Source organism: Ornithodoros turicata, chromosome 7, assembly GCF_037126465.1.
Source record: "Ornithodoros turicata isolate Travis chromosome 7, ASM3712646v1, whole genome shotgun sequence".
Classification (NCBI taxonomy): domain Eukaryota; kingdom Metazoa; phylum Arthropoda; class Arachnida; order Ixodida; family Argasidae; genus Ornithodoros; species Ornithodoros turicata.
Window position 1 is genome coordinate 49,267,995 of NC_088207.1, and position 27,942 is coordinate 49,295,936.

The window sequence follows — 27,942 nt, forward strand, 5'->3', positions numbered from 1 at the left end:
ACGGCTTCCAGTCCTTGTTTGTGCAAGGGTTATATGGCTCAGGAGGGCGTTTTAACAGACACCCATCTATGGCGACACGCCCTGGGGAAGGGCTGACCTTGACTTAGCACTGACTCACAGCAGTGGCAAATTGATTTCAAGTCCTGATGCGACACTGAACGTAATACTCCTCCGCCCTATGATCACCGTGTAGAGTGACGGAAGGAACAGAGTTGATCACTGAAATCTAAAAACCTCGAAAAATTTAAAACTTCTATGTATCGCGTGAATAAGTCTTTTGATCACCTCGATACTTATATGTATGAGCGGCCTTCCAATGGCAGAACCAAAAATCTCTTATCAGTTGCAGAAAAGTACCGACGAGAACACGTTCGTATGCAGGGGCGGATCTAGAGGTGGGTGAGGATGTCCTGACCCCCTCCTCAATTTCTGTCTTTACATAGTGTTTAATTGACTCTCTATCTACCATGCGCTTGCTACTAAAATATTGTCGCAAACACTTGGACGAATACAAAAAAAAAGAAAAAGGTTCCAATATAACTGAAAGAAACGCGTGATATAGGATTGATGGGATAAGCGTTGTAAAATGCTAAGCTAAACCCGGACGAATTGAAAAAAAAAAACAACAACTATATGAACAGCTATTGATCTGTGAGCAATCTGTGAGTGAATGAGTAACATGAGACAGAGAATGAACACCGAAAACCAGAATTAAATAAAAAGGGTACGAACAAAGAACATTGTGTTTAGAGTAATACTAAAAGGTTGACTTGCTTGCTTCAATAATTTTCACCTCGCGTGAAGCGTTTTTGCATATGGAAGCGAAACCGAAAGCAACACAAGTCTGTATGGAGCCCACGTGAGGGCGCGAAACACAGAAATCCTAATGCCACCTATCGCGAGCCGCAAGCGTCGTGTGTGGTTCAAAGTTACGTCTGTTTACGATGTTGTGATGCTGGAACTGACAGAAATGTCAAGGTAAGATATCGCTCTGCGTTTTTATGACGCTCACAAAACTATGCAAGCATGTGGCTGCTTCACATCGTCGTGTCTGTGTAGGACGAGAAGTTTGCATTGCTCGCCCCCGTACAAATAGGCTTAACGCCTCTATTTTGTAAAAAATCATCGGTTACCCTGGCTCAGATGTCGCCTATTGTGTGGGAACGTCTGTCCAACATGACACACACAGCTTCCAAACGGTAAACAAGCTCTGTCTCGAGTCTCGAGCAATCATGAGGCAGTTGACCCTTCTGAAGCGTTCACCCGAAGTTCTCACGTTCATGTGGTCGCAAGGGCGTGAACTGTTCATCTTCGTCTAATGTAGCATTCTGTTCAGTTGTGTATGTATTTAGCATAGTTGACAAACTCTGCATGTGCATGAAGTGATGTGTGCGGAAGGAGATCGCGTGGAGGGATTGATCATCCCATGCGAGACACCCTTTGGGACCGTGTTTGTTTAGTGGCCCGTAGAAAATTGTTCGTTCTACTACCGATGGGTCATTCAAGTTTCCGCACTTCCTCGTCGTCCTTTAAGAACGCTGGTTTGCTCTAAGTAGAATAAGGAACGTCTGCGATTAAAACTAAAAATGTTCTCTGATGGCACTGCCCTCTTCCAGTAGAATTGGGCAGGACCTAATCGGTGTGCCGGTCCGTGCATTTCGGTTGGAAGTGCTTGCCAGCTGCATATCATTTGTTTGTTTGGTTTTCATAATTTCGAACATTTATTTGTGGTTTCCTCTCTTCAGTAGGGTATATACTGTTGGACATAAACTAAACAGTTTCGGAGCAAAATGACAATATTACTACTCATTCTGTAGTATTAATGCAGTTTGTTTTGTATGCACTGAGTCTGGAGTATCTCTTGCTAATTTATTTGCGAGATGGGAAAGTTGCAAGGGATGTAGACGGACATAAGTACAAAGCTGTCGCAGTATCCTTTCACTCTAAAGCCATTTGTTTTGAAAGGTATCCTGGGTGAGATAGATATTTTCTGTGTTTCACGAAAGGCAAAAGGCTGAAACCACAACCTTCCACCACCCCGATGATCACGGCTATTAGGAGACAGGATCCAATTCTATGTAAGCCGTTACATATTTATCATCACAGCTACAAGCACGAGCTTTATCAGTGCATAGAACGAATAGCTCTGCGCTAACGCATAAACCAAGTGCAATCTGGCTAGTACCGATACCGACACACACACAAAGCATAACACGAGCTTTATCTAATACTTCCTGTATTAGCACTAACAGAGAAAGTAACATTGCCAAGCTCGATGTCATCCGTTCTTTGGAACTGCTCCGCATGTATGGACGTAGCGGTTGTATTGTGCGCTGGGCCTTCATTTAATCATTGATCTGGTTTCCTTTCAGTCATGCATCACCGAGCCCTATGCAGCTAGGACGCCATTGAGGCCAAGGGCCACCATGGCAGTTCGTGGCCCCCGCCACTCTCACGTGGCGGTGCCCCAGGCTATGAGCCCAGAAAGTGCTCTAGCCTCGGACCTTTTCGACCAGTTTGTGTCGGCCGGCACATTCAAGGCTGCCCTCTCCACGTATCGACAGGTATTGATATTAATTTTATTCTCGCATCAGCGGAAGAAACTTTGTTTAATCATTTTGTACAGTTTGCAGAACTGTACGGATGATACAGAATTTCTGACATATGCACGATATACATAGTGGTCAAACCAATAAACATTTGCATTTCACTAAAAGCACTAAAAACAGGACAACAGACACACGCGCAGAACGCTTGTAAACATGCCTACCATTTTAACAAACAGAAGTATGATGCAATACGAAATCAAAAAGTGTGCACATTTGTGTGAATCAGTCGGTATATTTGAAGAACACTTGTACTTGTGAACAAAGGTTAAAAGTAGTTTGTTGCGACAGTATTATTTGTAATAAAATATGGTGTACTAATATTGATGTACTGCTCTAATCTATCTTGTTAATCATTGATGATTTTTCTGGGATGCATTCCATTTCACAGAGGTATAAGAGCCTCTCGGTTTCAGTTACAGAAATTGAATCAAATATCAAAATGCACTCTAACCTCCACCGACCCCCACACCAAAAAATATATACATATGTGCCTATATACATAGGGTTCCGACTTTTCAGTGTTTTCATTTCACAATAATTGAGAGGGGCCCACTGGAGTCCCCAATTTCAGGAAAATTTTGTGTCTTTTTGGACGTTCTCCGAAAGGGATATCAGAAAATTTTTCAGAAATTGAAACCTCTGGCAAGCACCCCCCCCCCCCCCCCCCCCCCGATCACTGCCAAATGAAAACTCCGAAAAGTCGGAAGCCTATATATAGAATACACCTCGTAGTAATTCCCTTCTTGTACTGCCCACCTTAATGCCCATCTTAGTACCCGTACAGGGCCTTTAAGGCAAATAAATTAATTAATGAATGAAATGAAATATGATTAGGGCCTGACTTTTTAGGGTTTAACCCGAATCTACACGAAAACATCCGGGTCGCGTGGCACACTCATAAGCGTGCATTAAAATAAAGATTGATAACATTGCTAAACATTAGTTCCATGTTAAGACATATTTTTATTAAACAAAAAAAAAATCACCCGAATACACCCGAATTCCTGACGACAGAATATGCCGTAACGGGATTTAACCCGAATACACCCGAATTTTCGAATGAAAAATATCACCCGATATTTACCCCCCGAATTTGGCCAAAAATAAAACCCGAAAAAGTCAGGCCCTAAATATGATTAACAGCAATATGAAATCAAAATACTATATAACGGAAAAATAAATGGCTGAATTGCTCCTGTGTTGATGTGACCTTGCAGATATGTGACCTGCTGCAGCTAGCCCCTTCTCCTCTCCCTCTGTTCTATCCGCGGTTGAAGACTAAGCTACGATCCTGGAGGGCAGCTTCTCTCTGGACCAAGCTAGACAAACGGGCCAGTCATAAATGCTACAACAGAGGAAAGGCGTGTTCGAACGTTCGAGTAAGGCTGCCCCAGTTATCTCAACTTTTGCTCTCTCTCTCTGCGCGCACAAACAAAACGGATTCGACTCTTATGTCCGGCGAGTTTCTGTACACGTTTTCTCGACACACTTCTGCCCAGGTGTTAATCATAGGAGCCGGTCCCTGCGGTCTTCGTGCAGCTATTGAGGCGCAACTGCTCGGCAGCAAGGTTGTGGTGCTCGAGAAGCGAGACCGATATTCTCGGAATAACGTGTTGCATTTATGGCCCTTCGTCATACACGACCTCAGGAATTTGGGTGCCAAGAAATTCTTCGGAAAGTTCTGTGCTGGCTCTATTGATCACATCAGTGGGTATTCTCTGTCCCTTTGTGTCTCAAGTTTCTTTTATAAGTTTTCCAAATAAGTCTTTTCTGTAAAGTCTTTTCTGTAAAGTCTTTTACGTAAAGTCTCTTCTGTAAAGTCTCTTCTGTAAAGTCTCTTCTGTAAAGTCTCATCTGTAAGTCTTTCATGTAAAGTCTTTCATGTAAAGTCTTTCATGTAAAGTCTTTCATGTAAAGTCTTTCATGTAAAGTCTTTCATGTAAAGTCTTTTATGTAAGGTCTTTTCTGTAAAGTCTTTTATGTAAAGTAACTTCTGTAAGGTCTTTTCTGTAAAGTATTTTCTGTAAAGTATTTTCTGTAAAGTCTTTTCTGTAAAGTCTTTTCTGTAAAGTCTCTTCTGTAAAGTCTCTTCTAGTTTTTATGAGTTTTTTTTGTAAGTTAGAAGGAGCTGGGGAACATTATTCAGAGAAATAACTTTGATTTTCCTCTAGGTATACGTCAGCTACAGCTGATCCTCCTTAAAGTAGCTCTTCTTCTCGGAGTGGAAGTCCACGAGAATGTCATGTTCAAGGACCTTCTTGAGCCTCCTGAAGACCAGACCAAAGAAAGTAAGCTGTGTTTCATAATCAATTACAGTTTGTAGTTTGAAAATAATGCAAATTATGTTGCTACGTTATTAACCATGTTTCTTTATAAACCTGGTAACATTGTATATCGAGCCAAAAAAAGGAAATAAACATATTTTACTGTTGGATGAGCTATATTAACAGGCAGCATATGTCCCTTAGAACTTCAATCAACCAGTCGGCAGGTTTCATGAAACAACTATATAGTTCATACGGTGTGTGTTCCGCCATAATGACGTCTGAAAGTCATTGCAAGCATCCTCCAACCCAGCTCCTTTCACAATCGCCTTGAATGGTCGTCCATTTCCAGAAATCGGATGGAGGGCGCAGGTGTTGCCGGCCGACCACCCAGCTTCTCAGTACGAGTTTGATGTGTTGATTGGCGCAGACGGCAAAAGGAATACGCTAAAGGGTGAGTAAACTTCTGTCTTTTCCAGAAAACAAATAAAAGTTTTTGCTATAAAAAGATTAAATAAGTGTAAATGTAATAAAATAAAATAATGTCAGTGCAAAAAATATAATGTAAATATATAGCTGCATTGTAACTGAAAGCTGTCTCACCAGAACTACTGACAACGTATAGCATTGCTGACATGTATCTTAAGTTGAAATAACAACAACACCCCTGAAGGGGTGTAGCACCAAGAAAAGTTAGGGAGGTGTTGGCAAAATGGGGGTATGGATAAATCCCTGCTTCAGACTCTACAGGGCAGTTACACATGCTAACTGTAAGAGCACAAGAAATTTTTTGGAAAGTTCAGTGCTGGCTCTATTGATCACATCAGTGGGTATTCTCTGTTCCTTTGTGTCTCAAGTTTCTTTTATAAGTCTTTTAGAAGTTTTTTATAGGTCTTTTATCAATTTTTATAAGTTTTTTTTTTTATAAGTTAGAAGGAGCTGCCCTACAGTCCCTATACAGTTACAGGCATGCTCCGGAACTGTTATTCCTGCTGAAACTCATGATTGCTGAACCTACGTGTTGCAGGTTTCAACAGGAAGGAGTTCCGAGGAAAGCTTGCGATAGCAATCACAGCAAACTTCATGAACCGCCATACGCTGGAAGAAGCACGTGTACCTGAAATCAGTGGGGTTGCCTTCATATTCAACCAAAAGTTCTTTCAGGTACAAAACCACAAAGCATGCTTTAGAGTTAGTTTTACTCTACCCTTTACAGGACGGTAGGCAATGAGAAACCCAGGCCATATGGCATAGAAGAAAGAGTTACAAGGCTCCACGTGAAACACAGTAGAAATATATTCAAAAACAGAACAAAAGAGTGTAAAAAGAAGTGTCACCAATCAGTCTTGGTCTGAAATGGTCGTAAAAAAGGGCTTAGCTTCAAGTCTATTTGAGGCATATTCTTATCCAAGTAGCATGCAAAGTGTTCATTTTCTCAACATTTCAAGTACAGGTAACACCTAGGTTTGCCCAGAATGCAGTTGTTTCACTTGCAATAACCGCAAACAACTTCAGTTGTAACATTGCCCACATTTACCCTGCTTCACACTACCACGACAATTTATATTTTTTGCTTAATCTCTTAAATTCTAACGAGAGTGAAACAATAACCTTGAAGATGAATCTTTGAATGTTTATGCCGTCGTATTGTTATTCGTTGCAGGAAATGAAAGAAAACACAGCTATTGATCTAGAGAATATTGTCTACTACAAAGATGACACCCACTATTTTGTCATGACTGCCAAAAAACAGAGCCTGCTCGAGAAAGGTGTCATAATAAACGTAAGTTGCAGTACAATGCGAAATAGCGATATGGGACTGAAAATTCTCCTGCGTTTTATGCAGGACTACAGCGACACAGCGCGGCTGCTTTCGCCTGAAAATGTGGACAAAGGGGCACTCATGGAGTATGCCCGTGAGGCAGCAGATTTTGCGACGGGTTATGCCTTGCCCAGTCTCGAATTTGCTGTCAACCATTACGGGCAGGCCGACGTTGCCATGTTCGACTTCACTTCGATGTACGCTGCCGAAAATGCGTGTCGTCTTTTGGAGCGTCGTAGTCACTGGCTCCTCCAAGGGTTAGTTGGCGACAGCCTACTCGAGGTGAGTGTAGTGCCTATGGTCCCCGACAACACCGAATGTCCTCTGGATGTATGACTCGGGATTCGTATGTCCGATGGATGTCGGAGGGATGTCCATCGGACGTTATTGGAGTGTAGTTGGGACGTGTTGTTTGGGTTTACAACTACTGCATGTTGCTGTGCTGCATGCTGTGGTCCTTGTATGAGTCGGATTCGTACGTCCGGAGGGGTGTCCATCGGACGTACAAATTCGTGATGACGTTGTTGGGACGTGTTGTTGGGGTTTACAACTACTGCATGTTGCTGTGCATTAGTAGGTCCTTGTGCTTTAGGGTTAAAACCCGGTAATATCCAATTTGACCCTCCAGTTTACGTCATTGTCACTTTGGGTAAAACTGGAAAAGAAATATGTCAAGGTGTGAATTCAGTCATCGATACGGAGACTGGAGGATGCTAGGCATTGTGCATTTAGCCAGCGCCACCTGGGTGCTGAAGGTCTGCCTAAGGACTCTTCTCGTTCATAAAGTGAGGATGTCAAGTGGGATGTCCAGTTGACATCCCTTGTTTGTCTAAAATGCGAGAAGCGCATATCTTCTTTTTCCACCCAATTTTGCCCTGTTTTACAGCTCCTGAAATAAAACCAGATTTTTGCCTCTTAATATAAAAAGAAAGGGCAAAGTAGCATAGAACCCAAAAACACAACGTTCTACGCATAAGTCAATCCTTCATATGCGCAACAGTCTCTAAGTGCACTTCCTTCCAGTGCACAGTCCATTAAATTCTCTGTGGAACTTACATACTTGTTTTATATCTGTAGCCATTTTGGCCTACTGGTTCAGGATGTGCGAGAGGATTCCTGAGTTCTCTCGATGCTGCGTGGATGATCCGTTCCTGGGCAAATAATAGGGACAGCCCACTTCACGTGAGTGAAAAGAACCAATTCCAGCCACGCTTGCGATGCTGCGAGACATTGCCGATTAATACAGCTTTTCAGGAAGACGCGTAAGGAATGTTACTTTTGCGGTTTCTAGGTGCTTGCGGAGCGGGAATCAATTTATCGCTTGCTAGCCCAGACGACACCAGAGAACCTGAGCAAGGACCTGGCAGAGTACAGTCTGAGCCCTAGCTCACGTTACCCAAACCTGAACCTGATGGCCGTGCTGCCGTCTCAGGTACGATCACTCTGTCGTACAGAGGTGGAGATCCACCTGCCTCCCCCGGCACCCAGGCCACTGACGGAGATGCAGAAGAAGCGTCGCCGGAGAGGTGCGTTTAAATGGCCGAAAAAAAAAATGTGGCAGATGTTCCGAGTACTACAAAAAAATAAAAATAAAAATGCACCTTCCACTTGCAGAATCCATTATTCATCCAGACGCGCTGTTGTCGTGGTGCCAGCGTCAAGTGGCGCTGTACGCGCAGGTGAAGATCGAAAACATGACCACGTCTTGGAAGGACGGTTTGGCTCTGTGCGCAATCTTGCACAGATACAGGCCAGATCTCGTCGATCTTCTGGAGCTTTTGCCTGAAAACAGTGCTGCCAACAACCAGAGGGTACGTGCCATTGTGGCATGTTTTTTCTCAATGAAAAAATGGTTAGAAAGCAAGCGAGCTGGTGAAGATGATGCATAACGTAAAAACCCCGAGGCTAGGGAACACGAAGGGACAGACACAGCACGAAGTCTCAATTTTTTTTTTCTGTCATGCTCTGGACAACTATCGTGGAATGTGATGACAGCTTGTGGCTCGATGTCACAAGACACGTACTGTCGTAGGAATATGGGCTGCTACTTTGGTATGGGCTGAATATGGGCTGCTACTGGTAATAGTAGCTCGGTGCTGCCATGATTGCAGCAGTCGTTTTTTATTCGCAGCCTTTGTGCGCAGTGAATACGTACATTTTAGAGTGCTCTTAAAGTCAGCTCCTTTCCGGTGCATTCGTGCCAAGTATGTTTTCTCTCCTACGGGGGAAAAATTACGCGTTCTCGTTACACGGTGCTGCTTTTAATTGCTTCTAGTGGGCCACATGTTTTGTTAGAAAGTTACTCGAATGAGAGAGTTGTGGCGTTTTGCATATACATATAGCTCACACGTCTGATGTTCGTGTTTCACTTTTGCAGGCGTTTGACATCTTAGAAAAGGAATATGGCATCCCACCTGTGATGACGGGGCTGGAGATGGCTTCCTGTACTGTACCTGACAAGTTGACAATGGTTTCCTACCTGTCGCAGGTCTACGAAACATTTAGGGGCGAAATACCTCATGGTAAGTGCATGCCGTTCTCTCTCTCCTAACCCGCCTTTTGAATCCTGTCCGAATAAGCTCCAAATTATGCCACGCTTGCTTTTACTTTCAAGGCCGTCCTGTGTACAAGGCAAGTAAGTTGTTGCGAGAAAAAGAAGTTCCACCACCTCCACCCCTGAACCTCCTCGGAAAGATCACCAACAAGGTGCAGAGCAGGCGCAAGGTAAGTTTGTGGTTCTCTTTAAGTTTGTTGAACAGTGTGGAACTCTCTGGATAGATCTGTATGCGTTTGCGTACCATCAATGTGGCGGAATTTTCTCTGCAGTCATCCACAGAACGTGACACCTCCAGGGAACGGGACAAGAGTGACAGCCTGAAGAGAAGCAGGGTGTCGTTGACGAGGTCGCGGAGGTCGCGCGTTGCCGCTGCTTTGGTACGATTTCTGCTTTCTTCTGTTTGGGAGAGGTTCACGGAGCGACGTCTCTTTTTTTCTTTTTTTTTTTCGTGTCTCACAAAATCTTTTCTTCCTGCCGCAAAAGTTACAGTCGCCGACCGATTTTTCGGACCTCGATTTTTCGGACATGCTCAATTATTCGGACTCGTTCGCGGAACGGCCGCGGGTCCCATAGAGTTGGTGTATAAGAACGTCCATAATTTCGGACTCTGTGCAGCCCGGATGCTCGATATTTCGGACTCTGTTTGCCCGACCAGTGAATTTCTCTCTTGGGGTGACGGAAAATATTAGTATCGTCCGAAATTCGTATCAAAAGAAATCAACCAACTAAAATATTCAGGCAACAAAATAGGCAGTGATGATCGTTCATTTTCCATTCCTCTGAGTAGAAGAGGTCTGTAACGCTTTGGAGTCATCATTTTTGGCACGACAGCGCTGTAAAGCGAGCTTCATGCGTTATTCGAAGCCGACTTGATGACGGCGGTGCCTCTGACAGTGTACATTGACGAAATGTCGCTTCGGGAAATAGAAGCTGATGTTATCAGGCAGTGCTGGAAGCGCGTTAGGAAAGCATCGACAAATTTTTCCACCCTGCTAGGGCTTAGTAAAGGTTATTTTGAAGCAAAATTCGTTTTTTTTTGTTTTTTTTTTTCAAACTGCTCGATTATTCGGACTCTTACGCGATCCCAGCCGAGTCTGAAAAATCGGACGGCGACTGTATTTCTTCCCATTTTGTAGAGCGGGAACGGAAGTGGAGATGCGGGTACGGCCCAGTATGAGAGAATCCTGAAAGCGCTGGACAAGGATTCTTTCACGAAACGGATGCAAGCTCTGCAGGAACAGATCCGACTCGACCGAAAGTTGGCGCGGAGCGAAAGGAAGAGCGGACACGCATCTTCGACCACGGAAGACGAAAGCTGCTCGTCCGGTCCTCCCGGTCGCATTCCCCGCACTGCCGTACAACAGCTTCAGGAGCAGCTCAAGTTTGGAGGTACAACGTCACCGCCAAAGAAGAAGGCTATAAAGGTCATCATTTCACTTCAGCATTCTGCTTCTTACTTTCTTAAAGGATAAGAAACAAATGGTGTACCAGGGCTCCTTATGTTCTTACGTGCTCATGTCCTCACATGCACCTGTGTGTGTGGCTCATGTTCTGTCCTCTGGAGCCTCGAGACTAGTCTTCAGTCCAAGAAAATGCTTGCTTCGTTTAATGCAAAACAAGCTAGTGTTACGCCCGATATTTTTGAAGGGCACTCTGGGCCCTTTAAGTTGCTCTCCCGTGCCACATTCTACATTTTACGGCTTTTACGGGCCCATACGGGACATTTACGGCTTTTACGGGCCCATACGGGACATTTTACGGGCCACGTCATATTTCTCTCTCCTTTTGTGGGGGGAGGGAAACATTGCTTCCAGCACAGTGTGTCAGGGATTTCTAGCGCACGTTGGAGCACCCCAGGTAGTTGGAACTATCTGCAGTCCTACCCTGCTGCAGATGCAGCATGTTGACACACAAATAGAGGCCGCCTCACCTTACATGTAGTACATCTATTCACGATTAATTCTTTCATTTTTTTCAACTATCTCAGACATGGCTAAAAATAAAAAAATAAAAATAAAGAAAACAAGCAATTGAAATTTTTGTGCCATCGAACTAGCCCTGTCACAACCTTGTGGTGTACTCGAATAGCGACCCTCACCAGGGCTGTCGAGTTCTGACGCCGCTGCCGTTTTTAGGTCGGACGTTTAGGAAAAGACGAGTGGAATGTGAAGATGCTCGAGGAACGTCTCAAGCAACGCGAGAAGAGGCAAAAGGAAGCTAAGGTACACGTTGAAAAGCCCAAGGTCCTCAAAGAAATTTTTGATAGCAAGGTATTCTCCTCCAAGCACAACTCGCCTGGTTCGTGTCACAATGCGAATGCCTTTTTTTTTTTTTAGCTCCAGAGCATGGACGCCCGACTGAAAGCGGATGGAGGGCTCACAGATGAGGAACGCATCCGCTACTCCACCATCGACGACAAGCTCCACAAGCTGGGCAAGCAGCTGCGCGAGGGCTCCCTGGACGTGGGTACTCGAGGCCAGAACAGGGTGGCGGCCATGGCTGGGTACATTGCCAACGTCCTGGACAACCAGTCAGGGATACGGGAGAAGAGACCGGCGCCTCCTCCCCCCGTGGTCATTGCAAAGAACAATGCCAACAGCATAAAGACAGAGGTATTTCGTTTGTTGCTCATTGGCACATTCTCAAGGAAGTCTCGCTTACGTTGCACATGTTTGGCAGCAGACGACGCCGTTGCCACCAACTCTGAAACCAGTGGTGTCACAACCTGAGAAAGTGCCGTCCGTGGAACCGAGCGGAGTGAGCGAGATCTGCTGCTTCTGTCATAAGCGGGTCTACCTCATGGAACGGCTCAGCGCGGAGGGACTCTTCTTTCACAGAGGGTGCTTCCGCTGCGATTATTGCCAGGGAAGCCTACGTCTCGGCAACTACGCCTACGATCGTGCTGCTCCGTACAAGGGTAGGCTGGCTACGTCGCGGGCCTCACTGTTAAGCATCATGCTAGTGCTTGTATCATCTCTCTAATATTGTCACCGTATATATAATATACAGTAGAATCTCGATGATACGAATCTCATGGGGTCGCGGAAAAAATTCCTATCATCCGAAATTCGTATCAAACGAATTAAACCAAAATAAAAATTGAGGCAAGAAAATAGACAGTGACTGTTCATTTTCCGTTACTGTCAATGAAGGAGGTCGGTTGTAACGCTTTTGTGTCTCCGTTTTTGGCCAATGCTGCCCAAATACGCGAGATGATTCAAAAGACGTAGCACGTGCTTTTTACCCGCGAGTCGCGCGACAGTGGTCTAAAGCGAGCTTCTCCTAATGCAAGCAGGCGTTAGGTGAAGCCGACTTGCGGAATGGTGACGCATAATGTTGCCACAAGTTGTCCTGATATGTTCCCTCCACGTGTTCTGGGGTTCTGGTCGCTGTTTTCCGCCAGAGCGATGTCACACAGCTTCGCGGTTTATTGTTGCGAGGGGGGTAAAAAGGTGAAAACAGAGATAAGGTGATAAGGTTCCGGGCCGTTCAATCCCTTTGATCTTATCTCCACCACCACCACCACCAAAAGGAAAGTCATTGCTTGCATTGCGCTACATGATGTAAGGGAGTTCGTGGTGAGGATCACCCTCCCTTTTCGAAAGACGCAGCAGCATGACTCGCGCGCTCTCGCGTCACGGGGGAACGACCTCTGTCGCATCCTCGGCTCATTCGTATCATCCGTAAAGGCAAGATAACACGTTCGTATCATCCAAACTCTAATACATGGGAAGAATAGGCATTCCGGCCTTGACCGGAAAAGAATTCGTATCATCGAGATTCTACTGTATATATAATACCACCGTATATCACCATATAATCACAATATGTAATATGTATATATATAATACCACCATATATCACCATATATATATAATATCATCTAATATTGTCACCAGGGAAGTTCTACTGTGCTCCACACTTCCGCATGGAGCGCCCAAGTCAGCGCTGGCAGGATATGATGCGTCGTAAGCATGCATTTCTGCTGGCGGAACCGCAACCCCCCAGCTTAGTGCCACCAGTGAGTAAAGCGCAAGACATCCAAGACGGTGGTTGTCCAACCCCAGCTGAGGTTCCGAGAACTCCGTCCCCACCACTCGGGGCTGGGGAAGACATGGGGGATCCATCTCAGCTTCAGAAGGCCACTACACCTTTTGTTGAGGACGGTACTGCGGTAACATTCCAGGTGTGTATAAATAGCCTTGCATGGTGTGAAATCCAGGTATCGTGTGAAGTATCTGTCGAAGGGTTTATATGTACTGTCTGAGTACTTTGCAGCTATGGGCTTTCATTCACATTGTTCATTTATTTGCTTAAAAAATAGTATAAAAAATAAAATAGAAGCGTTCAAAGACGAAGTGCAGGACAGGGTTGCTAGAGCTTTTCCTATTTGTCGCAGGTGAAGACATACGAGACTCCTACCCGGCTCTCCCTAGACGACATGAATGCTGTGATTGATGTGGACAACACTCCGGAACGCGTAGAATTTGAGAACAGCCTCGAGCTCTTATCAGAAGATGACCTCCTAACAAGCGAGCTTGAAGAGGAGGAGCTCGCTCAGAAGAACTTGGGGAAAGTGGATGTCCCTACCAGTGACGACGAGTGCTCCGACCTAAGGTGAGACTGTCGTCCCATCGTTAGCACTTTCAGCTCACGAAAAAATTGGTTTCGCTTCACAGCTCCGAAGAGGACGGTTCAGAGTCGGAAAGCCTCGTTGAAGAGATAGAGCATTCTTTCACCGCTGATGAGACGAGGCACATGGCAGAAACGTGGCAGCGTAAGCATGCATCATCCCTGGAAGGGAATACATGCAACGACGGACAGGACGAGTATCACCAGGGTGCCAGCTCTTCAAGCTTTGAAGAGGAAGAGTCTAGCACAGAGGGTAAGTACAAATGTGGAATGCCGTATATCGTTTTGGAAAAATCGTCCCCGGAAAAAACGTCTCCCGGAGAAAATGTTCCCCGGAAAAAATGTCCCCCGGAGAAATTGTCCCCGCAAGAAAAGTAGTTTTCGTCAAACACCCCCTCAACTGCATTGGTGAACTGTCAAAAACAAGCCTAAACTAACCAAACCTCTGAAAACTAACCTAGGACCTAGTTCGAACCTAGGTTCTAACCAGTTCTAACCTAGGTTCCCACCGGGGACATTTTCTCTGGGGACATTTTCTCCGGGGGACGTTTTCTCCGGATCCCCATTTTGGAGTTGATGATGATTTCTGCGTTGAAACAGGTGAAGACGACTATGAAGAAGATGAAGAAACAGAGACCGAAACTGGTGAAGAAGATGCCACAAGCCAGGATATTGACAGCGATGATGAATATAGTCCACATGAACCTCTCTCCGACGGTAAGCGCGCTGAACCCGTATTACTGCAAGTAAAACATGTTCTTCCTATGATTTTACTCATAAGTACAGTGTTACTTTATCCTGTTCATCTGCTATGATTTGTTATGATGGAATTTTACTTTATCTCTCATTTTCTTTCTTTCTTTGCAGCTCAAATACGCGATCTTATCTCTGCCTTTTCATCCTTTGCACGAGTTCACCCTGAGTCTGTCCCAACTCCTGCTAATCGTAGTGCTTGTGTTATCTCCTAAAGGATTCTTGTCTTCTCTCACAAGCCGCAGTAGTTTTCATGCTGTTCTCATTATTTTACCTCATTTTTTTCTTGCATGTCCTTTTCTATTTCTCTGTATCCTGTTTTCATCTTACTTTCTTACCTGTTGTCACTGCTTCTCGTTCTGTTGTATGGTGGTCGTTAGTGCTTGGACGTTGCCGTTGCATGATGGCAATATTCTTTGTTGTTAACCAATCACTTATCTTTGCCTTCTGTACTGTTCTGTTCTGGAGTGATTGACCATATTTTCATAAAGGTGCCACGTAATCCCAGCCACTTGCTTTATCTTATCCCTGTTCTGGAACTCCCCCACTGGAGCACCTGTAAAAGTTTGTGTAGTATTACTTAGCGACATCGCTTCAAAGTAGTCAAACCAGACGGCGCCTGCTGTTTCTTCATGTACCTCAGTCGTGAGGCCTATTAATTTGACAGACTTAGCAGGAATGGGTTATGTTGCAAAATCTCAGCATGTGCAGCAGTGCTGCAAAAACCCTGATGATGTGATTTCCCGCATCATATAAGTGTTTCCAAATACACAGTCTGATCGAGACTGTATTGACACAGTCACTTTTGCTTATTGTTATCAACCATATAATTGTAATCAGCTGCTGTTTGTGTGGCAAGATTACAGCATAGAATTCACGGCTGGTGCAGTGAGTTCTGCATTCCCATGAAAATTGAAAATCATATCACAACAGTCTCACTGCATTTCTGCAATTTCCCGGTTCTATACTGGCTTAGTGTAGTTGTTAAAAAAATTATGACTGTTTTGTGAGTGCATTTGCTAACATGTCCAGCCTGCACATATGTAATGCCAACACGTCAAAGAGAAAGACCATAATGCTGTAGTGATGCGCACATGTATGCTGATGCTTTACAGCACACAATGTTCTAGCATGAACACACTAATACATTAAACCATAGTGAAAGTTTTGCCAAAAGGTTTCGTTTTGGGTCCCCCTTCTGGAAGGTTCATCTGAAAGCACATTGGTAAGCCCCATCCCTGCATACACATGCAGCATAATGTCTGCTAGAAATTGATTTTTGTTGTTGTGAAGTTAAAATTCTATTTATAACTAACTCAAGAGCTGTGATGATGTCGCAAAGAAAGATGTTGTACGAACATTTCAAATGTCAAAAATAAATCATTGTTGCGTTCACGCTTTTTTGTCAGACACCTAGCCTGAAAAGTTCCAGGTTCACTGAATGGTATGTTACGTATTCCCTTGTTTCAGAGGAGGGTGATGTTCCAGAACCAGAGGAATGTGGTGAAAGTGGTAGGGAAGAGGGAGTAACAGTGCCTGTTCCAGTTTTGAAAACAGAGGCACCACTTGACGTAGAGGATGGAAAAAGTTCAGGTATTCCGAGAATTTTACAGAATAGTTAATGTAGTCTTTGCTAAAGGAGTTGCTTTGCTGTTGTACTGTTTGGTGATTCATGTGGTCTCTTTTATATTCTTTTTTACATTCTTTTTTTTAGAGGAGTACATATCTGATGAAGAAGGCCTCACGATGAGTTCCTCAGAGGAGAGCTCTGAATCGGAAGCAGCGGCTCCACCTCCAAAGCACGAGATTCCAACTATAGTCATCGACAGGTCACCCGGAGAGCAAGACCTGGAACTCGACTGGGGACCCAAGGAAGTTAGGGCCGCACTTGGGAAGTCTGGCGGAGCCCTGGAATCCGACGGCGAGGCCGACCAGCATGCAGGGAGCAGCTCACCAGTTGTGCCGCCGAATGAACAGTGCATTAATCACGGTGCACCCACCGCGGAGCCAAGCATTAGTCCCAAGTCCAGTGACGGGCAGACTTCAAGCGATCACCTCTCATTGCAAATCAACAAGCTGAACAAGTCTGCCGAGAGCCTTGCAGGGATGAGTGTGTCATCTGGACTGTCCTCTTCGTCCAACGTGGATGACCTCTCGGAGGTCAAGCAGGCTGGCAGAGAGGACCTACGAGAAGACATGGCATCACCGTCACTCACGGACGTGTCGGAGGTGAGCAGCCTGGTGGATGCGACGCCGGGATCGGCGTCGCCGGCGTTGACACCAGCAATGGAAACTCGCGGTTACGGCATCATGGTTGACAGAGTCGGCTCCAGTGAAAGTAGCTGTGCTCAAAGTCCGCCAGAGGACCAGATAGGGACATCGACTGCCTCCGACTCTTCAGCTGTTCCGTTTGGTGCGCTGCGTGTCCAAAGCGCCAGTTCATCCGCTGTGACATCTACATCTTCCGGTGGTCCATCACTGGCAGATCATGGTCTTGGAACAGATGCTTCCGATATAGAGGAGCAAGAGCTGCTGTCCCCATACCCCGAGCTCAGTGGTGCATCACGTGAACTGGCAGACCAACATTTGGAGTCAACAACAAAGCCTAAATGCGTAATCAAGAAATCTCCGGGGGAACCATCCAAGCAGCCCTCATCCGAGCACCTCAAATCTGGCACGTTGTCGCCGAATATCGCTGGTGATGAAGCTGTTGCGTCGGAAATATCCGACTCATCAAGAAGCACCGTGATAGAGAGAGCAGTGTTGCAACAGGCTTCCACAGGCATATCAACACCACGAGATATATCTTTGTCTACGAGAGGATATGCCTTTAAAAAGGAAGGTCCTTCCAAGAGCTCCGACCTTGTCATAGGGCTGACCCTAACAAGCAAGGCTACTCAAAGCATGGATGAGCAAAAATCCCAGTCAGGTGGTGCATTGCACGCAAAAAATGCTATTGACGGTGGGGAATTGCAGACGACTGCTGAACCGTCTGCTACGTCGCCGTCTGCTAGAACGAGTGCTCCACAAAAGTTACACGGACAGATTGAGTTACTACAAACCGAAAGGAAAAATCGCTCTATTTTACCTCTGTTATCCGCCAATAAGGCTAGCGCGAAACAAGCAGAGAAATCTGAACACCAGGTGTGCAGTGGTTCACCAGGTGGCGCCGATGCCCCTTGCAGCTTGCACGTCGCTGCCAGTGGTGCCCCTCCCGATAGAGTTCCTTCCGGCAGTTGCAGCAGTTCATCATCTGGACCACCAGAGTCATCTGACACTTCTACAACTGACCTCACTGGAGAAACAATGGTTGCGCTACACCCAGCACCCGTTCGTGCTAGGGCACATTCTGATGAAGTTTCAAAAGACAGAAATGGGCAAGAAGATCCCGATGCGGGCGAAAAAGATGTTCATCCAAGTGGGATGGACAGGTCGAAGCTTACGCTAAAGTTTGAGGTGCCCAACAGGCCCACAAAAGGTGCTAAGGAGAACGCGGATGGTGGAAACATTACAACTCCTGAAATTTTATCCCCACAGAGTGACAGTTTAGGAGGTGGCGACAGTGCTGGGCCCGGTAGTGGGGCTACAACGTGTTCTGCTTCAATCAGCGACCAAGAAGTGTTCTCACCAGGAGATGATGTCCCTGCACTGGAAGATGAAATCTGTGAAGTTGCAGATGGATCACCCTACGCACCCATTGCAAGGATGAGTGACGAAGACCTCACAGTGTCGGAGTGGCAGTCGGAGAGTAGGAGTGCTACGGCCGATAGCGCAAAGAACAAGAAAAAAGATAAGGAACTGCAGATAAAGGACGAAGTACTTGAACATACACCGTCCAAAGATGTCGAAGTGAAGAAAGAAAGCTGTCAAGGTGTCAACGGCAGAGAACTGTTGACTGCTGTTGGCAGCGATGATGACATCACAGTCTCTGAATGGGCTAAGGAAGGAGGCAGAAGTGACATACTCTCAGGACTGGAAGATTTGAACAAGGAGTTCAAACTTGATGACAGGCACGTGACAAGGCGAAGGAAAAAGAAACAACGCGTTGCAGATTGTGAGGATCTCGAAGATGACTTCGAAAAACAGAAGTCTCCAGAGCCCGAGAACAGAACGGTGAAACACGGAGCCTCGGACGAGAACGAAGATATTGTCAATGAAGCTAGTTCTGACACCGGAGCACCACCTGGAACTAACGAAATTACAGAAGTCTTACCTCGTAAAGAAGGCAAGAAAGGTGAACCGAAGCAACCCCTACATCTCACGCCAGAGCCCCAGAAGTTCCAAGGATACGGTGGATCCTTTGCCGAAAAGGTCTTGCGGCGCCCGAGCGGATCAGATGGAAATGGCAAGCGAGACTCTATATATCTCAAGTCTCTCAACATTAACCTCCAGATGCTCGATTTTCCGTCCGTTCGATCGTCCTCCCCTGGCAGCCTCGGTTCTTGTGAAGAGCTCGATCAGGACCATTCGAAGGAAGAGACTCCCGTTCAGCCCTTCACTGCGACGCTTCCGAAGCCATCGACTCAGACCCGCTCTAAAAAGAGCGGCGATCAGAGACAACAGCCTCGGCAGCTAGCCATAAAGCCACCTACCGACGACAGCGCCACCACCACTGCCGCGACGCAGCCGGCACGGCCGTGCCTGGATCCCGTGACAGCTATGCTGATGAGCCGAAGAGAAGCCTCGAGGAAGAGCGTTCACGAGGACATTCAGAATCTCCCATACTTTGACAGCCTTAGTCTCGCGGGTGATTTCGATGAATTCAAGACCCCGGAAGCTGGAACCCCGACGGATGAACACTTTTCGACACCGCCCACTTCAAGATTAACATGTCCGCGCCCACCTTCGTACACCGATCCGGAACGAGAGCGAGCACGACGAGAGGCGCGAGAACGTGCTAGACTTAAAAGTGACGAAGAACTGGGGCTGAGTCCCTGTAGTTATCGCAGGCGATACATAAAGACACCGGCATTTGACGAGCTCACGCTCACTGACCTCCTCGACCCCGACGACGAAGACGAAGCGTTCAACGCGATCGACGACAGGTCGTCCCTCCGTAGCCTCAGCACCGCTCAAAACAGATTGGCTCAATTCGAGGACGACGACGACGAGGACTCCATAACGCCAGTGGTGTCACCGATGCAGTCGAACGAGGATCTCGATCAACAGGACGTCTTTCACAGCCCCGTGCAGCCGATTGTCATACCAAATTTGTACGAGTACATCCCTAGCCAAAGCAGCCGTGTCGTGGCGGCTAGGAAGTCAAAGCCGAAGCCAAAGAGGAGGCTCTTTTCGAGGAACGAGGACGAAGAGAGAAAAAGTTTGACCAAGCGCAACATTCTTTCCTTCTTGGGCTTCAATAAGAACGGCGGGTCGGATGGACCGACGAGCAAGGAGAGGAAAGAGAGTTACAACAAGGAACAAGCGGCACGTAGCGCGGAGGAGAGGAGTCCGTCACGAGAAAAAACGTTCTCTCGACTAAGGCTTTCACGCTTGTCGAAGGAGAAGGCTGCCAAGAAGAGCGGCAGCAATCTGCCTGCACCCGCTGCGTCGCAAGAGAGGCCAACTTCTGTGCCTTCCGCAGCTGTGCCGAGGAAGAAGCCAACAGCGAACGAATCTAAGGAACAAATTAAGAAGCACATCAGTCTGGATAATTTGAAATCGCAACAAATTGTCCTTCCAGCAAAGAGTCGCAGCGTCGAGTTTGACAGCATGGTGCCCCAGGCCTCAGGTAAGGCTTTGCACGCTTTGCCAAAATACTGTCCCCCGTAATAACTCTTGTCACTACTCACTACTACATGGTTTTTGAACGAATGGCTACCTACAGAAATTTCACGAGAGATATTACGTGAAATGTGATGAGCGGAAAGATGGTGTTCCTTTATCAGTGTCTTAAAAAAAAAAAAAGAAGTAGACATGAGTTCGTGAGACAGTATACCAATAAAGAATCCATTCTAATGCTAGCTTGCACACAATGTTTGGCTGAAATACTCCACATAAACCTACATGATATGTTGCGTAAAATAAATTCTTGTAGGACATACCTACCTTCTACTGCTCCTGCATAAAGGTGATGATTAAACATATCTGTTGCTTAATTGAAACATGTTTCTTGAGATAATGTTGAAAAATAGATATAGAAACATATTAAGCTAGACATCAACACAGAGACGGAGGTATTCTGCTCTTTCATTAGTGTTATTGCACGCATCACTGAGGTTCCCAGATTTATAACGTTAGCTCCTCTGGCATTGCTGGCATGCAAAACCTGCAAACACAGATTAACTCTGCAGGTGTGCACATCAGTTTCTTATGCTGCCGAGTAGTGAGTCTGAGTTACAGCCCTTGAAGGTTGCTAACTGACGTCGCCGTACTGTACTAAGAAGTGATACGACTCATTTGGCAAATGACGTTTCTCTGAAGAATGTTTGTTTTTTGTCTGTATCCTTTGCCAGGCTGGTACTAACACGCCTTCTCACTGGGCTTTTACCATTTCTTCTGTAGGCTCACCAAATAAAAAATAAAATTAAAAAATCCATTTAACTGTGCTTTGCATATAGAATTTTATTGAAATGGCTTAAAAAGTATTTGAGCAAGCTGAAAACTAATTCAAACAACTCAGGGAATAGAGGTGCTGATGCCAGGAATTGAACCTGGGCCTTCTGATTCCTGGCATCAGCACCTCTTTCCCCTGAGTTGTCTAAATTCGATAATTTCTGGGCGTATTTTGAGGCTAATCGTAGTCTGCCTCAGCCAATTCTCGTTGTTTAAACCTGAAAACTGATGATGCACTGTCTACCTCGTCTGCGACATGCTTTAGTGTTTATAAGCTTTATATAAATTCCTCTTGCAGAAGAAGACAGTCTGTCTGACCATGACGACAAAGCAGGAACGTGCAGTGACACTGGTGACAAAAAGTGCAAGGTAATGAACTAAACAACAACAACAGTGAACTAACATTCTTTTTTATTGGTCCCAAGGCTGTTTAACTAAACGCTAACCATCCTTGACATTGCCGTGGTGGTTTTCAATCGCTCTTATTTTTTTAGGGCTTGAACCAAAGGCGACTGGAACGCCTGACACAAAAAGTCCAGAGGCAACACGAATTAAAGAGACTACGCACTGCTCAAGAAATACAGAGGCGCCTCGAAGAGATTGAAGTGAGTTTGAGGGCTCTGGAACGGCGAGGCGTTCTCATTGAACGGGCACTACGCGGAGAGGACGACGAAGATGAAGGTACTTGTTTCTCACTGAATGTTCCCCTCTGTGGCTATCCCCTTGTGGCTATCCCCTTGTGGCTATCCAGCTGTCCTCAACATTGTGTTTTGATTCTGCTAGATTTACGTACTGAAGAAGGGGAGCTGACCCAGGTGCTGTTTGGATTGATGCGCCAAAAGAACAAATTATCGAGAGAGGAGCAAGAACTCCTGATACGGTGAGAGCTCACCACTTTCTTTATTCCTCACGTGCGTTGTTGCACCATTCACGAACTTTTTACTCTTAAGCCCTCAACAGAAGCGAGTTTCCTACATGTGCATGTACTCTTTTTCAGCGTGAAAGACTTGGAGCTTGAAAACCACCACTCCAAACTGCAGCAGGAAATGCGAGAACGTATGGCCGTAGATGGTGAGGCCCTTTACAAGTGGTATTCTAAGTGGATACATAGTTATCGCAGTTCAAGCTCTGTGGAATTGATTTGCTCCTCTGCTAAATTGTCCATAACTCAGAGGAATACCATATAGCAACTGTGAGCGAGAAGTGTGAAAATTAGGGGTCTGCGAATATTTGAGTTACGAATTCGAATCGAATATCAATCACTCGAAGTATTCGATTCGCGAATCGAATATCCAATACATATTCGGTTTTCCGAATATTGGACTATTCCCTGAATATAAACGACACCACCCCCAAAAGTTGGCTTCACCTGATGCTTCCCTGCATGAGGCGAAGCCTGCTTTATAAAATTGCAAATTGCTGCAGGACCAACACTGGCGAAACCGTTGTTGTTCAGCTTAAGGTAATGTTAGCCCAAGTATTTTTTTTTTTAATGTATGCTTCGCCTGAGGAAGGGGTGCTGTCCCTCCCACGTGCACTCTAGCGGTGCCGTCGGGGATTTTTATTTGATGTCTGGGAGGTTGCCTTTAAAAAGTTAAGACTTTTAAATTACGCTTGCAACCCGGGAACATAAAACGTGTCTTAAAAATGGCCCTTACGTTCAAAATTTTGGCAGTGAAACTTCCCCGGGTGAGACATACACAATCCAGCAAAGAAGCTGAGGCAGGATGCCAATTTTTTTGTTTCACAAGTGACAAAAAGATAAAAACACTGAACCTACTGCGCTACCTCATGCACTGTTTTTGTCTGACTGCTTTCACAAGTGACTTCTGGATGTCCAGAAACAGTTACAGTCTCCGTCTCTCTCTGTGTAAAATAATAAATAACATAACATAAATAAATAAACATGTCACTGCCTGACATCAAATTTTGAAATCAAGATAATTGCCCCAATAAGTGTAGACTCACCTGAAAAGCAGGAAACACTATCATGTAAAATTAAAGAGGTAGGGGCTTCCCACAGAAGAATTGTCTCTCTCTCTTGTGACAGTTAATGCCAGAAAAATTACACTAAAGCCGAGAACTACATAGTGCAAGCTTTTAGTGCAAAAGGCACATAGTGTAAAATTTGCACGAAGTTTGGATTTCATGTTCAGCATTTTCCCCCCACGCTCAATTGGATAGTCAGTTTGTCTTCAGATATATTCATATTCGTACACCCCTAATGAAAATGCATGCAGTACAAACTTTTGAGGACTTTTAAACTGTCCCCTCGAACTTTATGCGTACATATACTGATGTGTTACCAGCCACTTCTGGCCTCTAATTCGGTTCAAGTTCACGAGCATACGTTGCTTAATATTTCACAACAGACAACCAGAAATCTGCGCACGACATTGAAAAAGAAAGGCAGATCCTCAACGAAATGCTGGACATTGTTGAGAAGAGGGACCGTCTAGTGGCCCAGATGGATCAGCTGCGGATAAGGTACGTGGGAGCGAGTTTCTCACCCGCAAAGCTCCGCGGCATGCCACACTATGCCTAGCGTTGCCTTCACTATGCAGGGAAGAAAAAGAGGACAAGGAGCTGCTATGTCAAATGCAGGCGCAGGAGTTATCTTCGTGCCGGAGCTGAGAAGCGTCAACCATAGGTTCTGGTAACACCATAGGAGTGCTTCTTCTGCTCTTGCGTCCCCTATTTGCAGCTCGACCATCCCCATCATTGTTGCCACAGTCATGTGGCAGGGATAAGTGCGGTCTGCTGCATTCTAGCTTCGTGATAGCCCAACTAGAATCGGTTGTGGGTTGAGGTAAAATGCGGCTGTGCTGAGAGCTACGCAGCATACCTGAGGAAATTGCGCTTGCCAGTCGCAGCTGTTACGCTTTTCAGCTTGGACCTCGTGCAGGTAGGTACTGGGGACCCCGTCGTTTTTTCGGAGCTGCAGACGAGAATGGGTGCTGTGTGGTTTCGAGACTACACATCTTTCAAAGAAGTGCTAGGTGTTATACAATGTTGTCAGTAACTAGGCTTCAGATTCCAAGAGCAAGGTTTTGGTAAGAGGTCCAATTTCCTTTCCTAGCTCGCCGTGGATCGCTCTGATTTTTGGTGTACCATACGCTCATGACTAAGCCTAGTCAGGAAATGGGCACCGCGGATTCCTGGGTTTTGCTGGTGCCCCACGCTGTTTTGCTAATCTTAAGAGGAAATGCTAGCGATGGAAGGAGTGCACATAGCAGCTGCATTGATAGTGTTTGTTTATGTGACATAGAATACACAAAAAACTATTACGGGGGGCTCCCAGACAACGAAAAACTGCTCTCGCGTATATTTTGGCAAATTTTGGGATTACTTGAATGAGCAGAAGCTCCGTATTTTTTTTTTTCTGCAGAGGAGAGCGACGCTGCTGAAGAAGCCGGGCATTATGTTTCTAGCACAACCAAACTCTTAGCGTCTTTTATGTTTTGTAGACATTGTTGCACTCGTGCAACAACAACAACAACAACAAATTTGCATTTTACTTATCGCATCTTTATGTGTCATGTATACAACGAGCTAAGTGCGGCAATTTTCTTTTTAATCCTCATTTTACGATTATTGTGAGATATTTATGAAATTATACATAGAACAAAGCTAGGCTACTTATGTGTCAGCATCTTGAAATCATATGCAGCTCATGAGGTGTGTTTAGTATGTTGCGCACCATGCAAAAAAAAATACAAAAAAAAACTGCAGAGTGGGCAGCCATTTCAGTTGTGCTTCCATGTATGCTTGCCAAAGGAATATGTGCAAGTGTCATTGCCCATTGCCGCGTTTCTTTGCACAAAACTCTTTTCTTTCTGTTGTTTCCTGAGTAGTTGTGCTGCTTTTGTTGTATTTATGATTGTACCATAGAAGTGTGTGTGTGTATAGTAGCTGTGGAATTCATAGGGCATTTACAGCTCTCTTCTGTGGTTGATATACAAAGCTAGCTTTTATAGACGTGGGTAATGCTGTTACGACAGCAATATTTCTCCATCTTTTGGAGGTTGACCTTGGAATACACTTCATTACCAGAAGTTGCTCATCCTGCGCTGTTGCCTTTTTGCTTTTGCAGCGCAGTTTGTCAGTGAGTGATGAAACTGACATTCCCATCAGTTGCATTCTTTCTGTGTAGGATATTATTACAATTATTACGATAACTTTTTTAAACCGTATAGCACTTGTTGCAGCTTGGCACGTACAAATGCTGCTTTTTTTTAAGCATTTGAAATGACAACGGTGTATTGGAACCTCCCTAGAATCCAATTCCGAGAGCTCCGTTGCAAGCTAATTCCGAAACTGCGAAACATCGTGAATGGCGAGGTGATTTTTCTTGGGGAGGATGTTCAAAATAAGCATACAAATTGTTTTGTTCCGATGTGTACGTTTCGAAGTTGCGTATTATCAGACGGTGAACTCTCAATGCCACGACACGCAGAGCACCCGACGTAGTGCTTTTTAGCTGTCTGAACAATCTGAACAAACTCCTCTGTAACATCATGGCGATTATCAGTCGTGTTCCGTTCATGTCCTTCGTGTTATCCCTCTTGTTTTAGTTATTTATTGTTGTCACATTCGCCTCCCCCCTCCCACTATTAAGCTCATTCGAGCAAAGATTTTGTTACGTTTGCATTGTCATCGTTGTAAATGGTCCGTTGCTACACGGTACAGTCAGTCCGCCTTATATCCATTCCTTTCTTGCATTTACCCCAATCTTGTGCGTTTCATCCTCTACAGATTTGTCTTCCACCACGCGTAAAAAAATGCACTCACAAGACTACCTAGTTGCTGCAAGTGAATTTCTCGCAGCAACATTTCAAAAGGATGGCAGGTTGTAACATAGTTTGCCATACCGTACGGATGAATTTGCCCATTTAGGTAGGTGTGGGTTCCAGTCCCCCTTGCGGGAACATCGTTGCACACTGCCCAAAGCTACATGTAACAACGTGTGTGCCCCTGATATACAAATATTCGTGCAGGCATTAACGATAGGATGTCTTATCTACGTTAGCTTCGCTTCCATAGGCTACCACTCCCGAAGAAAGAGATAAAGTTGGTTCTATTGCGACTGCTGCCCGTACTTAAGACAATCTTTTAACGTATGTCCACGATTGAGGTTCCACTACACTGTATTTAATGGGCCTTGCTCTTTGAAAGTGCACGTTGCTTTAGCAAGGGTGGTTCAAATACGTGCGTGAACAGGTTTTTGCGAACTACGCGAAGGAACGCTTTATGCCGGTTGTCTCTTCAAATTTACGGATGTTGGAGCCTTTTGCATACTTAATTGATCTAGCACGTATTTTGAACTGCATAGAAAAAAAAAATTATTGTTATGCCTGAAATACAAAAGTATCAATGGAGAGGTTGTGGTATTGATAGAGTAGACAAAAATATTGCACGTGGCAGCACCTGAGAGAGTGCCAAAGTTGCCCACACCAGGTGCAGGAGGGCAGCAAAAAGCGTTACTGCTTCACCACCGCGCCTGGAGTACAATGCAGACGCTGACCACACTTTCCCATGCTGGGCATTCACGTAGCGCAGCTTAAGGTTGTACTACACAGGTTGGCTTCACTGGAGCCAGCAAACAGCAGTAGCATAGCTATGGAATAGCAGTATCAGTGTTCCATGAACCAGCAATGAAGCTAGCACATGCGCGCATGTGTTGCCATTATGCTTAGCATAAGGTCCCGAGTTACACTAAATGTTGCGTTTATTTGTTTTACCAGTTCAATGTTGCAGGGCATGTGCTAAATTCAGGGGAGTTCCTATTGCATGTATTCGAGAAATTTCAAATGCCATAATTTCTCTGTGTACCTTACATACAGACTTCTGCTGATGTGCTCCACATCACGGACACCGCACCTCCCCTTCTAAAGCCTTCCGCCGAGGTCGTTAGCATAGAACAAGCAATACCGAATAAACACATTTGCTGCTAACTACACACAAGCATAAGCAGCCAAGATTTGCAATTCTGTCTCATTGATCCAGTCCAATAGAAGCTTGAAATTTGAACCGATTCAAAGCAAATATTGACTCACATGTAGAGTATCATATAACATATTGTGTGTACAACTTAGATCAGCAGTACCATCGGACAGCACTTAGCAGCTCTTATGTTCCTCCTCCAAACTGCTCGGAAAGTAAAAGTGTGTTACTCCCAACTTGCTGTCATCCGAAGTATAGGAGGAACAGATTCTAGAAGTAGTTCAGTGTATTTCACATTGAAGCACGTAACTTCGATACATCCCTCCAGCAGAATGTAAATTTTCAGGAGTAACGTTCTGGTAGCCAATGTTACGGTGCAATTATTTTTCAATTGAAGAGACCATGTTTGTGATGTCATTTGTGTTTGGTTGTCTGTTTCCCTCTGAAAACGCGAGCCTACATTTCGGGAGCTAGAGCCTTGTACAGAAACCAAAGAGGTTCAGCAGTTAATGGGTTGTGCAGTCATGTACAGTACCAAAAGTAGTAAAGTGACACGCTGCTGCCGTGTAAATATGATAGAGGGTGCTTTGCCCCCTTTGCTAATGCAATGTGTAAAAAAAGTTACATAGGAACTGTGGCAATTGTATGTATTACCTTGAAGGTACCACGGACGCCTAGGCGTACCCTTCGTAACATAATAATGGCTTCGAGCAGAATGTTAATATATGTAGGTAATGCAGCTCTTGTAACACCTTTATTCAAGTTCGAATAAAATGCAAGATGAAAGACATTTTTTAGCTCAATATG

The 27,942-nt window shown here is 45.2% G+C and overlaps 1 protein-coding gene across 4 annotated transcripts; it reads left to right on the forward strand.

The window, feature by feature from the left end:
- Window positions 1-898: 898 nt before the first annotated feature.
- On the forward strand, window positions 899-27,925 carry LOC135401390 (F-actin-monooxygenase MICAL3-like). Of its 4 annotated transcripts, XM_064633783.1 has the most exons (32): window positions 903-978; window positions 2,007-2,078; window positions 2,373-2,564; window positions 3,827-3,988; window positions 4,109-4,316; window positions 4,781-4,897; window positions 5,226-5,327; window positions 5,901-6,037; window positions 6,537-6,656; window positions 6,720-6,977; window positions 7,773-7,877; window positions 7,987-8,221; window positions 8,310-8,506; window positions 9,073-9,217; window positions 9,310-9,419; window positions 9,522-9,629; window positions 10,389-10,676; window positions 11,388-11,522; window positions 11,589-11,864; window positions 11,932-12,169; window positions 13,152-13,438; window positions 13,652-13,869; window positions 13,932-14,137; window positions 14,485-14,601; window positions 16,108-16,230; window positions 16,352-20,368; window positions 21,491-21,561; window positions 21,687-21,873; window positions 21,976-22,072; window positions 22,190-22,263; window positions 23,565-23,679; window positions 23,757-27,925. In XM_064633783.1, the coding sequence occupies exons 3-32, from the start codon at window positions 2,427-2,429 to the stop codon at window positions 23,824-23,826; spliced, it is 8,661 nt and encodes a 2,886-aa protein (XP_064489853.1). In that variant the 5' UTR covers window positions 903-978; window positions 2,007-2,078; window positions 2,373-2,426; the 3' UTR covers window positions 23,827-27,925. The 4 variants fall into 4 exon arrangements, with proteins under 4 accessions (XP_064489852.1, XP_064489854.1, XP_064489855.1 ...); XM_064633782.1 differs by lacking the exon at window positions 2,007-2,078 and having other exon boundaries at window positions 899-978; XM_064633784.1 differs by lacking the exon at window positions 2,007-2,078 and having other exon boundaries at window positions 899-978; window positions 11,935-12,169.
- The last annotated feature ends 17 nt before the right edge of the window (window positions 27,926-27,942 follow it).